Consider the following 12,158-nt stretch of genomic DNA (forward strand, 5'->3'; position numbering starts at 1 on the left):
CAAATGCTCTCTTGAGAGCAGAGGGATATGGAAGATGCGTTTGCCGTATTTCTCACTTTCTATAGCTGACCACTAGGAGGCACCTGCATTCAGCAGAGTTCCCCACTGTCACCGCAATTGGGCCTGGCAGTGTTAGATGCCTTCCCTCTCCCCGGAGCGGGACAGGTTTGTCTATTGCATTTCATTTTGCCACTGGCTCTGTTCCCATGGCTTTGTCTGGGGCATTTCAGAAAGCCTCTCTCTGAACACAGGTATCACTGAGCCTCAGTGAGCCAAAATGCACTATGAAGGGAACCCCCTTGCTACAGCGACTCCTAGTGGCAGAGGCTGGGATAGGAGTACCTGAAAGCTCTTCCAGTCCCAGCACTCCTTCTCCATTCCCAGTAGTGACTCCTGCTATGAGAACCTAGGGTTCCTGCGCAGCTCCAGCCTCATTCTTTACAGCAACTGGGGCTACAGAGCTATAAGAAAGGCTGAATGACAGAGCTGTGCCTGGTGACTCTTTAGATAGGAGCCTGTTAGATCTCCATCGGAAATCCTGGTGTCAAAGCCTCAGTCTCCTTACCTAACAATGATACACGGTTCAGAGACCAAGCCCCAGACCATTTACTGCATGTTAATGTTTTATATCTATTAATGCTCCCTGGCAATCAGAGGTACAGAACTCAGAGAACTTACCGTCTCCATTTTTGAAAATGATGCCCACTCCCTCTCCATCGTTTTCTTCATTATTAAACACAATCCACAATGGCTTCATCTTGGAGTCCATAAAAGTGCATTGATCCACACTAGAGAAAGGGAAGAAACCTTTTGTCAGTCAGGGTCTCGTCCCGCTCAGACATGGGGAGTGGAGCCTCATATGCAAAACCAGCTGCAAATGCTCTTAACAGACAAGTGACTAGCATGGCGGGGAGGGAGAGATCAGGAAAGCCAGTGACCTAGGCTCTTCCACCAAACAGTAATGCAAAAACCACATGGCAGTTAAGGGCATGGAGCACCAATCCTCCTTACCAAACTTCAGCAAGAATAGTGGTGGGTTTCAGGGGGCACTGGAGATTGGAAAGTGCCTCGAGATACGTCTCCTGCTTCATGCACACGTGCATCATCTCCTTGGCTTGTGGTTTGGTGACCTTCTGAGAGCTCACTTTAATGAAGTCATTCAAGGCTTTCATTTTATTAAGTGCTTCCCCCTGACACAGACAGAGGAAAAAAATTAAAAAAGTAAGAAACCCTGCTTATAGGGCTACATGGGAACATGCTGCTGGCTTCATTCTTGTCTCCCCGTAGCGAAGGCTGGCTACACACCGCATGTTTGGGGCTGGCTGCCCGAGGGAAGTCCAGAACTTGAATAGCAGGACAGTCTGCAGGTCAGGAGTGAGCTTATGTTGGCAAAACAAGGGAGGGACTCAGTCCTGAAATAGCGGGTTAGTGTAGAGGCCCAAGACTACTGCAATAAGAGAGGGGGCTGCGGGTTAGCTATGAAGTGCACTGGCAGAGCTGGTAGGGGTCCCAGGACTGGAACAACACATGTGCTGTGGATCAAGATTGACGTGCATTGGCTAGTTCTGCTGACAATCCTATGGATCCTTCTAATTTATCTCTTCCTCTTTATCTAAGGTACTTCCATGGCCCATCACCATAGTACCTGAGCACCTCACAGTCTTTAGCATATTGACCCACAGCTCAGCCCCAGAGGGACGGCAGTGCTATTATCCCCATGTTACAGATGGGGTACTGAGGCACAGCAAAGCTAAGTGGCTTGCCTGAGGTCACTTGAATCCAGGTCTCCCAAGTCCTAGGCTCGTGCCCCTGCACCCTCCTTCCTCTCTCATAAGCACTAACATTTCATCCAGAATTTAAAACAAACAAACAATTCTGTGTTCACCATGAACTGAACAATGGAGCTTCATCAGAGCACCAGCCAAGAGGGTAGTGCCCCATCGCTCTCTGCTGAGGGGAAGTTACCAAACCCGCTGCGGGGGCGGGGAATTTAACATGTCTTTATCCTGCAGTATATCTGAGGGCTTCTGGCTGTGCGCAAGCGCCTCTCAGGAACTGAAGTTTATGCCGTGGGTCACCAGAGTGGTAAGTGATTTTCAATCACATCTTGGATTTGGCCTATGCCCCGGATATCACAGTCACATGCCCACTCCTGGGACAGCCGTGTCTAACAGTCACAGATAATGCTTTGCACTTTTACAGCCCCTGTCAGCCAATGACTGAAACCCAGATTTCTCAAGTGCTTAAATAATCCCAACCTGGGGAAAGTGAAGTGCAGAAAGTCATGACATAAATCAGACAGTGAGACAACAGCAGAACCAGGAACTGGCACAGGAGATCGGACTCAGTCCCCACTAGTGAACATTGCATTGCACTGTACTGCTGGTCTGCAAAAAGTCCTATCCATTCTGGACCAACCCAGCTGGAAGGAGTGCAGCTTCACTTCTAAACCTCAGATTGTGTGTGTGGTGGGAAAGGATGTGAGCAAAACTGCACATGAAGGGGAACTCTGGGTCGCCCCATAAAGAAAAGAATTATCGCTGTCAGTCTGACGTTAGTCAGTTATACAGACTAAGTCCCTGGGGGCAGGGACCATCCTTTTGCTCAGTGTCTGCACAGTGCCTAATACAATGGGCTCCAGGCTGGGGAAGTAGCAGTTGTAAGTGACAGAGAAGGAGAAAACCCGGGTGTATTTGTTGATCACAAGATGACTATAAGCCAGAGAGCCGCCAGGGTGATGCAGCTGCGAAAAAGGCTAATGCAGTCCTAGGACACATCAGGTGAGGTATTTCCAGTGGAGACAAGGAAGCGTTAGTCCCATTATACAAGGCACTGGTGAGACCTCATCTGGAATACTGTGTGCAATTCTGGTGTCCCATGTTTAAGATTCATTCAAACTAGAACCAGTGCAGAGAAGGGCTACTAGGATGATCTGAGGAACGGAAAGCCAACCTTATGAGAGGAGACAAAGACCTTGGCTTGTTTAGCCTAACCGAACGAAGGCTGAGGGGAGATAGGATTGCTCTTTATAAATATACCAGAGGGATAAATACCAGGGAGAGAGAATTGTTATTTAAGTTAAGTGCCAATGTTAGCACAAGAATAAATGGATATAAACTGGGCATCAACAAGTTTAAGCTTGAAATTAGATGAAGGTTTCTAACCATCCTCTGAATGAAGTTGCAGAACAGCCTTCCAAGGGGAGCAGTGGGGGGCAAAACACCTCACTAATTTCAAGACTAAGCTTGATAAGTTTATCGAGGGGATGGCATGGTGGGACTGCCTATGATGGCATGTAACTGATCTGCGACTGCTAGCAGCAAATATCTCCAACAGCCAGTGATGGGACACTAGATGAGGAGGGCTCAGAATTACTAGAGAAAACTGTTTCCCAAGTGTCTGGCTGGTGAGTCTTGCCCACTTGCTCAGGATCTAACTGATTGCCATATTTGGGGTCAGGAAGGAATTTCCCCCCAGGTGAGATTGGCAGAGACCCTGGGGTTTTTCACCTTCCTCTGCAGCATGGGGCATAGGTCACTTGCAGATTTAAACTAGTGTAAATGGTGGATTCTCTGTTACAATGTCTTTAAATCATGATTTGAGGATTCAGTAACTCAGCCAGAGGTTAGGGGCTTATGTCAGGAGTGGGTGAGGTTCTGTGGAGGACCGTAATGTGCAGGACGACAGACTAGATGATCACAATGGTCCGTTCTGGCCTTAAAGTCTATGAGTCTGTGACTAAGGCTCCAAGGCACTACAGCAATACAAATAAATCTTTAAAACACTAACAAATGACGTGGCTGTGAGCAGGGGACGGTCGGCCTCCTTCCTAAGAGCAGCCCTTACCTGCTTCATTAGAACTTTCATATGGTAGTTGCTACCTCTGCAGTAGGCCTCCAAAATCAGTCCAAACCTGAGGGCGACTGCAGGGACGTGCATCTCTGACCTATAGAAAGAGGGAGATTAAAGCCAACCTGACTCTCTGTAGCTAGTGACTAGTTCTCTTGTTCACACCAGCACAGGAAAAATATTATTAATGGCTCCATTTAGATTCTTTTTAGGAAACAGAAAAAAAAAAACCCACAGGGTTCTAAAGAAAACTCCGTTGTCTGAGGCCAGGAGCCTTCTTACTGGATGACTAACTTGTTAAGCATTCCCTTTGAGAGCCACCTCAGTGTTCTGGCCTGGAGGAGTCTGAATCCACATTTTCAGAAGCAACTGCTGATCCCGGGTGCCCAGCCTGAGACATCTTAAAGGAGCCTGATTTTCAGAAAGCGCTGAGCACCTGCCTTCTGAAAAGCAGGCCCCTGTATGGCACCCAGTGGAAGCATCCCCCAGTCACCAAATCTGGGCATACACTGAGATGTGTCTATGGCTTCATGAGGAGCAGAGAGAGGAGGAGGGAAAACGCACCCTGAAAATGCAACTTTTATATCGGGATCACCAACGTACATTACAGATGCAAGCTAAACTGATACAAGCCAGAGTTAAACCAATAAAAGTGTGTCGCACTGACATAGTTAAACCCTGTCTGTGGAACATCATACCTCTTGTTAAACTAGTGTAACTTTGGGTGTGAATCAGGCCTGGTCTGTCCCAGAATGTTTAGAATCTCAGCAATCTGGAGTCTAAAAATATATGCCACCATCTTGCCTCTCAGATTCCAGGGTGAGTTTGCCAGGCTGGCAGTTAGCAATAACAAGTAAAACTGTTTCAGAGTAGCAGCCGTGTTAGTCTGTATTCGCAAAAAGAAAAGGAGTACTTGTGGCACCTTAGAGACTAACAAATTTATTAGAGCATAAGCTTTCGTGAGCTACAGCTCACTTCATCGGATGCATTCACAGTAAAACTGTGAAAAGCACCTAAATTGACTTAGAAGCCTCAGTGCTCTGAGACATCAACCTGTCTTAAGCTCCCAAATCACTAAGGTACTTTTGAAAATTGTACTCAACATCTTTTTACTTGTCAAATGAGTCCCATTTGATATGGGATCAGCAAGAGAAGAAACACACAGAGGACCCTGGGATGCCATTTTGACAGTCGCTTTCAGTGTCAGAACTGCATTCCTGGAAGTCTCACAACCATAGAAATACTTCAACTGAAAGAGACTGGATAAGAATCATCAATAGCCTTTCAATACACGTATTAAACCCAGTCCCTCTCTCTTTCTCTCTCACATACACACACTCCTGTGCAATCAGGATTTCAGTAAAGGCTGGTTTTACTGGGTTACCAGGTAGAGTATGAAATATGGTTGCTCTTTACCTGAGATGCCAAAACAGAAAGTGTCCTATTTTGCGATTGGCTAAAGCTCTGTCCAATAGGAACTTGGTTAATTCACAGTCTAAGTAGGATTCATACTTGAGCACCTGGACGAGCTGCAGCAGATACTGGAACAATTCATCATCTCTGGGGAAGGAAAAGGAAGATCAAAGACGACATCACCCTGGCGGCATCAATTGTACTTATGTGTACAGAAGAGGCTCAAAAACTTGCCCATAATCCTCCTCTGCCACTCTCCAGCCAATCAGAAAGCAGCTCAACAGCTTCCCCCCCCCCCCCCCGCCATGGTGTGTACTTACGTCAGCTTTTTTAATGAGTTGATCGTGAAGGAACCAACATAGCGATCCGGGAAGCTAAAATCCAGGAGCTCCAGGGCATTCAGGACAGGCAGCTCAGGCCAGGACTGGAGCAGGGAGATCATCTGCATGGGCGAGAACAAGATGTGGAACAAGTAGTCAGAAAGGAAGAGGAGACAATGGCCATCGAGAGAGGCTGATGCAAGGAGCCAGGCCTTGAGCCTGGAACACTTTGCTAACTGACAAGGTTGCATTAGTTTTGGTCTTGGCAGCTGTGTATGCTCTTGGGGGGCAAGGACAGTTTTCATCTGTGTCTTGTATAGCTCCCAGAGACTGCAAAGCCCAGAACAGAGCAGAACCTTGACTTTGTCAGAGATGGTTCAGGGGAGTTCACCACAACTGCAGGGGGGACAATCTCTCATTGGACCCAACGGAACCAGAAGCCAGCTCCTCAAGTCCCAATCCAAAAGCCCTACAGCATATACTACCTGCACCGTAACAGAATCCACAAGCTCTGGGATCTCAGGACCTGAGGACACACACCGATGCGCCTGTGCACAGAGCAAAGGCCAATGGAAAATGAAAGACAAAAGCAGCTGCGCACTGTCCCCTGCTTCCCAACTGGGGTCCCCAGAGTCCATTATCTGGGCTGGCTGCTTGACCCATGGCCCTCACCTGCCCCAGCCTCACCTGGGCAACATCCTCATGTTTGTTCCACTTGGTGATGATGAGGAGCTTTGCCAAGGCCTCTGGGTACTGGTCCCGGATCTCATACCTCATCTTCCACACCAGGTCCTTCTCATGCTCGTAGAGTTCGGTGTGGCTCCTCCGCTCCAGGATCTCCCTCAGCTGCTGTTTCTTCTCACAGGAACATATGGGGCTCAGTCTGAATTTGAAATGGCCTCGCGATTCGCTCCATTCCCTGGGAGATGCTGCAAGGCTGGGCCCCAGGGGGAGCTATTAGGGTGCACAACCCAAGTGGGGAAAGGAGCCAGGATGGACACGGGCCAAAGCTTGTGGGGGCTCTCTCCCAGGAAAGCCAGGGCCATGCAGAGCTGAGAGCACCTGGGTGAGGATGGGGTAGGGGGCGAGTCTCCAAGAAAAAGCACCCATGGAGTCCCATGTATGCATTCCTTAGGGAGGGCCTGTCGGACATGACAGCAGGTGGCTGGATGATGCCAGACACTTACTTCCTCTAGATCCTCTGGTGCGGCGCGGATGTACTCTCCGTTCCTCCCCAACTCCAACAGCTGCAATACAGGTACAGGCTAAGTGAAGCATCTGCCTTCATCTTCTTCACGGCCCACCTCCCCTTTATGCCCACCGGGGAACCTGCTCTTCAGCTACACTTCATGAGAGCCCAGTGAGTTCCCAAGCCCTCCAGAGCAGAATCATGCCCTGCTGACTGTTCGGCAGCAGGAGTGTGTGTAGTGATCAGCCATGCAGTTCTGCTCTCACCACCAGGGGTCATTACACCAAGCAGGAAGTAGAAGGTAGAGAAATGGGCAAGAGGGCAGCAATCATGCAAGCCAAGGGTTCGAGTCCCTCTATGAGAATGGCACGCCTGTCAACGATCGCAGAGATGTGAGGCACAGCCACGCTCAGTGATGTCCAAGATAACACAAGCCATTCCCCTCCAGAGCAATAACAGAGTGATGGATTCTTGGAAGTGCTCCAGCCAAGCAGATGGTTTTGTACAAGCTGCCACGTGTGGTGACACAATCGGTTATGGACATGTGTGCAGGGAATTATTAATCTCTTCCAGCAAGAGCAGAATTCCCGCTTCCTTTTCTGGAACGGACACAGCCTCTCCTGAAGCTGTTTCCACTCCAGATGTCTGGTCAGTGGAGATGAGCAATAGATGTAGCTTTCTCATACCACATTTTCAGTTATTTGTGAGTGCTGGCCAGCTGGGAGCTCTCTCAACACTCATTTTCCCTTATGTGTATCTTCCCTCCTTTCCACAAACCTCACGCCAAGACAGGCTTTTTCCGAAACCTGCCCCTCTGTAAACACTGCAGAATTCTGGGCCCTTCACTCCTGACTTGCAACTGCCCATCTGCAATTTTACCCTCATTTGGAATCAGGCAGTTTTGCATTAACAAGTTTCCACTAGTGATAGGGAAACTCTTCCTTTTTGAACAAAGCCACTTCAGATAATCTGAGGTTGTCAACAGAGGAAGCCCAAAGTTCTGACCCCATTGAAATGCAGGCAGAGCTCACTTTCCACCACGGCTTGCAAAATTCGTAAATCAGTCTGCGGACAAATGCTCATCTACAGGGAGCAGATTTTCTGGGGCTTAGATGGGACTGACTGACAGGCTGGACCCACCCCAGTGTGTGTTGCGATAAGAACAAAGCTTTCAATTAGTCCTTGGCAGTCTTTATTAACCAGCTACCTGCACCCAGCCCTGCTATGCTGCTCTATGGGACACTTGAGAACTTTGTGTTCTATAGGCCAGGAAGCAAGGTGACCCATCCAGAGAGATGCCCTGCCCTTTACCTGCTCGAAGGATGGGTAATACACAGAATGGGGTGTGATGCTGGGGAAGCAGATGACCAGGGCTGCTGCACTCTCTGTGTTGGGGTTGCTCTGGACTGTGCCCATGGGGTTCAACAGCTCCCCTTTCTCATCTGAAAAAGTAAAAAGATCCTCAGGCTGGATTCCCAAAGCTCAGTGAAGGGAGATGGGAGGGCACCGTGTGGCCCAGCAGATAGGGCACTGGACTGGGACTCAGGAGACCCGAGTTCTATTCTCAGCTCTGTCATTGACCTGCTGTCTGGCCTAGGGCATGTCTCCTCAGTTCTCGGTGCCCTGTTTCCCCTACCAGCCTGCCGTGTCTTGTCTCTCTAGCTTGTGAGCCCCTCTGGGCAGAGTCCGTCTCTCATGACATGTGCACCCAGCGCGCAGCACAATGGGCCCTGATCTGGGTGGGGCCTCTAGGTGCTTCTGTACCTCAGAGACTTAATAAAAGTCACACCAGCGGGCAGAGAGTGTGTCAGTAAAATAAAAGAACTCTTGCTCCTTCTGTGCTGCTAATAGGAGATGCCGCCCTTGCCCTTCCTGTGCTCCGCCCCCGCCCCCACCCCCCCCCCCGATGGAGGAGACCACAGCTGTAGTTCCTGGTACCTGGAAATGACGACCACATGTGCAGGCAGCACTCTCCTGTTTTCAGCTGGTTCTTGTAGTCAAAGAGCATGACATTCACCCAGGCTATTGGGCAGTCCTGCAAGCGGAACAGGGAGATTAAACGAGGTGTGGTGCCAGGAGCTGGCTGATGGGAAGAGAAGGAGGTTAGCAAGGGAACAAGAGGGCAAAACAGGCCCCCAAAATGTCAAGAAGTAACCCTGCCCCCCCAACAGACCTAAGAATCTCCACATCCAGTACCTGGAGCAGGTAAACTTACACCCAATACTCTATAGTACCCATTGCACCCACCACTGGGGTGGAACCAGCAGCTTTTCAACAGCAAGTAGAACATTATGCTTCAGTTTAGGGCAAGAAGAGCACTGTACCCACTCGAAACTGCAGGGGGAATTTAAGAAGGCAGAATGTAGTTACTGGAGTTGGAATTTGGCCACTCAGATGGGACTGAAATGCCTACACTTGTGGTAAGCGATCACACATGGCAAGGACTTTAGAGTAGGGGTTATCATAGAATATCAGGGTTGGAAGGGACCCCAGGAGGTCATCTAGTCCAACCCCCTGATCAAAGCAGGACCAATCCCCAGTTTTTTTGCCCCAGATCCCTAAATGGCCCCCTCAAGGATTGAACTCTCAACCCTGGGTTTAGCAGGCCAATGCTCAAACCACTGAGCTATCCCTCCCCCGATATCTAGCAGCACAGCTCTTCCTAGCACTACCTTGAAGCACTGGTTTAGTGCAGACTTAGAAGGTAGAGCAACACCACCATCACCTCTTTCTGTGGGTTTTCTCTGGAGGGCTCCCATCCAAATACTGACCATGTCCAACCTGCATGGCTTGAGAGATCTGCCAGGATCACAGCAGAAGATGGCATTAATAGACTCGCTAACAGCTTTAGAGAGACACAGGTGGGAGAGGTAATATCTTGTACAGGACTAACTTCTGTTGGTGAGAGACACAAGTTTTTGATCTTACACAGAGCTCAGGTCTGAAGAAGAGCTCTGTGTAAGCTCGAAAGTTTGTCTCTCTCACCAGCAGAAGTTGGTCCAGTACAAGATATGACCTCACCCACCTTTTCTCTCTAATATCCTGGGACCGACATGGATACAACAACATTCATTGTTAATAGCTTTGTCTTTTTCATGGTGTAGTGTAGCACAGCACTCGTGCAACAACACTTGGTTACCTACACACCTGGAGAACCCCTGGGTTTCCAACAAGGCCTTCCAACCCTAACTCTATAGAATCACAGAAAATCAGGGTTGGAAGGGATCTCAGGAGGTCATCTAGTCCAACCCCCTGCTCAAAGCAGGACCAATCCCCAACTAAATCATCCCAGCCAGGGCTTTGTCAAGCCTGACTTTAAAAACTTCTAAGGAAGGAGATTCCACCACCTCCCTAGGTAACGCATTCACCACCCTCCTAGTGAAAAAGTTTTTCCTAATATCTAACCTAAATCTCCCCCACCACAACTTGAGACCATTACTCCTTGTTCTGTCATCTGCTACCACTGAGAACAGTCTAGATCCATTCTCACTTTCAGGTAGCTGAAAGCAGCTATCAAATCCCGCTGTCATTCTTCTCTTCCGCTGACTAAACAATCCCAGTTCCCTCAGCCTCTCCTCAAAAGTCATGTGTTCCAGTCCCCTAATCATTTTTGTTGCCCTCCGCTGGACGTTCTCCAATTTTTCCACATCCTTCTTGTAGTGTGGGGCCCAAAACTGAACACAGTACTCCAGATGAGGCCTCACCAATGTTGAATAGAGGGGAACAATCACGTCCCTTGATCTGCTGGCATCTCTTACCATTACACTTGGCTACTTTGTGTATTTCTACAGTTTCCTCCAAGACACTTTAATACAGGGACCAGTTCAGTAAATATGGATTCAGAAACCAGATTGTGCAGATAATGCCAGGTATATCTGATCAAGGGGAAGAGGGGGGTTGCTGTTGTTTAATAAAGGGGGAAGGGACGGATTGCTGATCCTTTAGTATAACAATTAGCACTTTCCACCCATAGATCTCAAAGCACTTTGCAAAAGGTGGCAAAGTATAAATAACCTAATTTTACCTAATTCTAATAGGGGAAATCAGAATAGAGATGGTGGCAGAACCAATAATAAAGCCCATCTCCCCTGACTCGCAGTCTGGTGCTCTTCCCATTAGACTACACTGCCTTATTGGAATTCCACGGGCAATCTGAGTTTGTTTGCACTCAATTCTTCAACAAAACAGTTTGGTCCATATGGCAGAACCAGCATTTAGCAAGACTTGTCAGAAGCCACCATGGTCTAAGAGCAAACTAACACAGAAACTGATCTCCCAAGAGGGTAGCTGGGGAGAGATCTTAGATGAAATTATCAGCACAGCCAGAAAGGGACATTTCAGTGCAAATGTGTGCATACACACAAAGGGGGCATCTATTAGATTTAAAAGGAGCCATGATAAGCCCTTTACATCCTTCCACTGACACAGTTTCAAGAAAACACTAAGGCTGCTTAGCAGGCCTGGCAAAGGGATTTTTAATTCATGGGAGCAGCAGGGAAGTCAGCTGTTTCCCTAGAATAATAAACATGAAACACTTCTGACTGACCTCTCACAATCTCCAAGCCCCTTTGTTGATTTAGTCAGACTCTGGGTAACTTCAGCATGATCACATTTGCAACATTAGCTTCTAGTCCACAATGAGAAGCCAAACAACAACAAAAGTCCCTATCAAAACACATGGTAGAGGCTGCCAAAGCACAAAGTGAGATACTTAGTGGATAAGGTCCAGAAAGCAATGACTCAACATCTTCTATGTAAGGGCAGAAATATCTTTGGCATGGCTCAAAGAGGAACGAAAACAAACCAGAAAAACACTAGTCATCTGACTTATTGCTGTAAGCACACAGGTTTGCCTCTTTTCTTGGTAGTAAGTGATTCAACCTCACCTTCCTGCTTCTGGACAGTCCAGAGAGACCAACGGCGCTCTCCAGCTAGTTCATGCATTGCATCTCAGAACAGTTACAATGCTATTAGCAAGCAAGAGGCTGACCAGGGACCATGCTAGACAACGGGAAAGATTGTGGTACAAGGCTGGGAGTTTCAAAAGAATTTAAAGAAATGGGGCATACAATTCCCACTGAATTTCAGCGATGGCCTAGATATTACTTAGTCCTGCTATGACTGCAGGGGACTGGACTAGATGACCTCTCAAGGTCCCTTCCATTTCTATGATTCTATGAAATTTGGGCTCCTAAATGACTTCTTTGAAAAGCCCAACCTAAATACACAGGCAAATCTGCCTATTCAAAGCACCATCCTCCCGATACCAGCAGTCTCTCACTAAAATCCGGTTCCCTTCTATCACCGGGACAAGCACACGGGTAAGAGCCTCTAACAATTCAGCTCAGACTCATAGTCTTTAAGGTCAGAAGGGACCGTCATTATCA

The 12,158-nt window shown here is 48.2% G+C and overlaps 1 protein-coding gene across 5 annotated transcripts in view; it reads right to left on the reverse strand.

Moving 5' to 3' along the window:
• PIK3CD (phosphatidylinositol-4,5-bisphosphate 3-kinase catalytic subunit delta) overlaps positions 1–12,158 on the reverse strand; it is a 72,097-nt gene that overhangs the window by 15,314 nt on the left and 44,625 nt on the right. For all 5 annotated transcript variants that reach the window (XR_006276312.1, XM_043499821.1, XM_038377165.2 and 2 more), the window contains 9 exons: positions 8,710–8,806; positions 8,083–8,213; positions 6,770–6,829; positions 6,270–6,437; positions 5,583–5,704; positions 5,266–5,409; positions 3,847–3,946; positions 1,012–1,190; positions 679–788 (listed from right to left, as the gene is read on the reverse strand). Coding sequence is in view for 4 of the 5 variants with exons in the window: in XM_043499821.1 (XP_043355756.1) it covers positions 679–788; positions 1,012–1,190; positions 3,847–3,946; positions 5,266–5,409; positions 5,583–5,704; positions 6,270–6,437; positions 6,770–6,829; positions 8,083–8,213; positions 8,710–8,806 (1,111 nt within the window). In the remaining variant the exon portion in view is untranslated. The remainder of the gene's footprint in view (positions 1–678; positions 789–1,011; positions 1,191–3,846; positions 3,947–5,265; positions 5,410–5,582; positions 5,705–6,269; positions 6,438–6,769; positions 6,830–8,082; positions 8,214–8,709; positions 8,807–12,158) is intronic.

The sequence above is a fragment of the Dermochelys coriacea genome, chromosome 18 (assembly GCF_009764565.3).
Source record: "Dermochelys coriacea isolate rDerCor1 chromosome 18, rDerCor1.pri.v4, whole genome shotgun sequence".
NCBI lineage: Eukaryota > Metazoa > Chordata > Testudines > Dermochelyidae > Dermochelys > Dermochelys coriacea.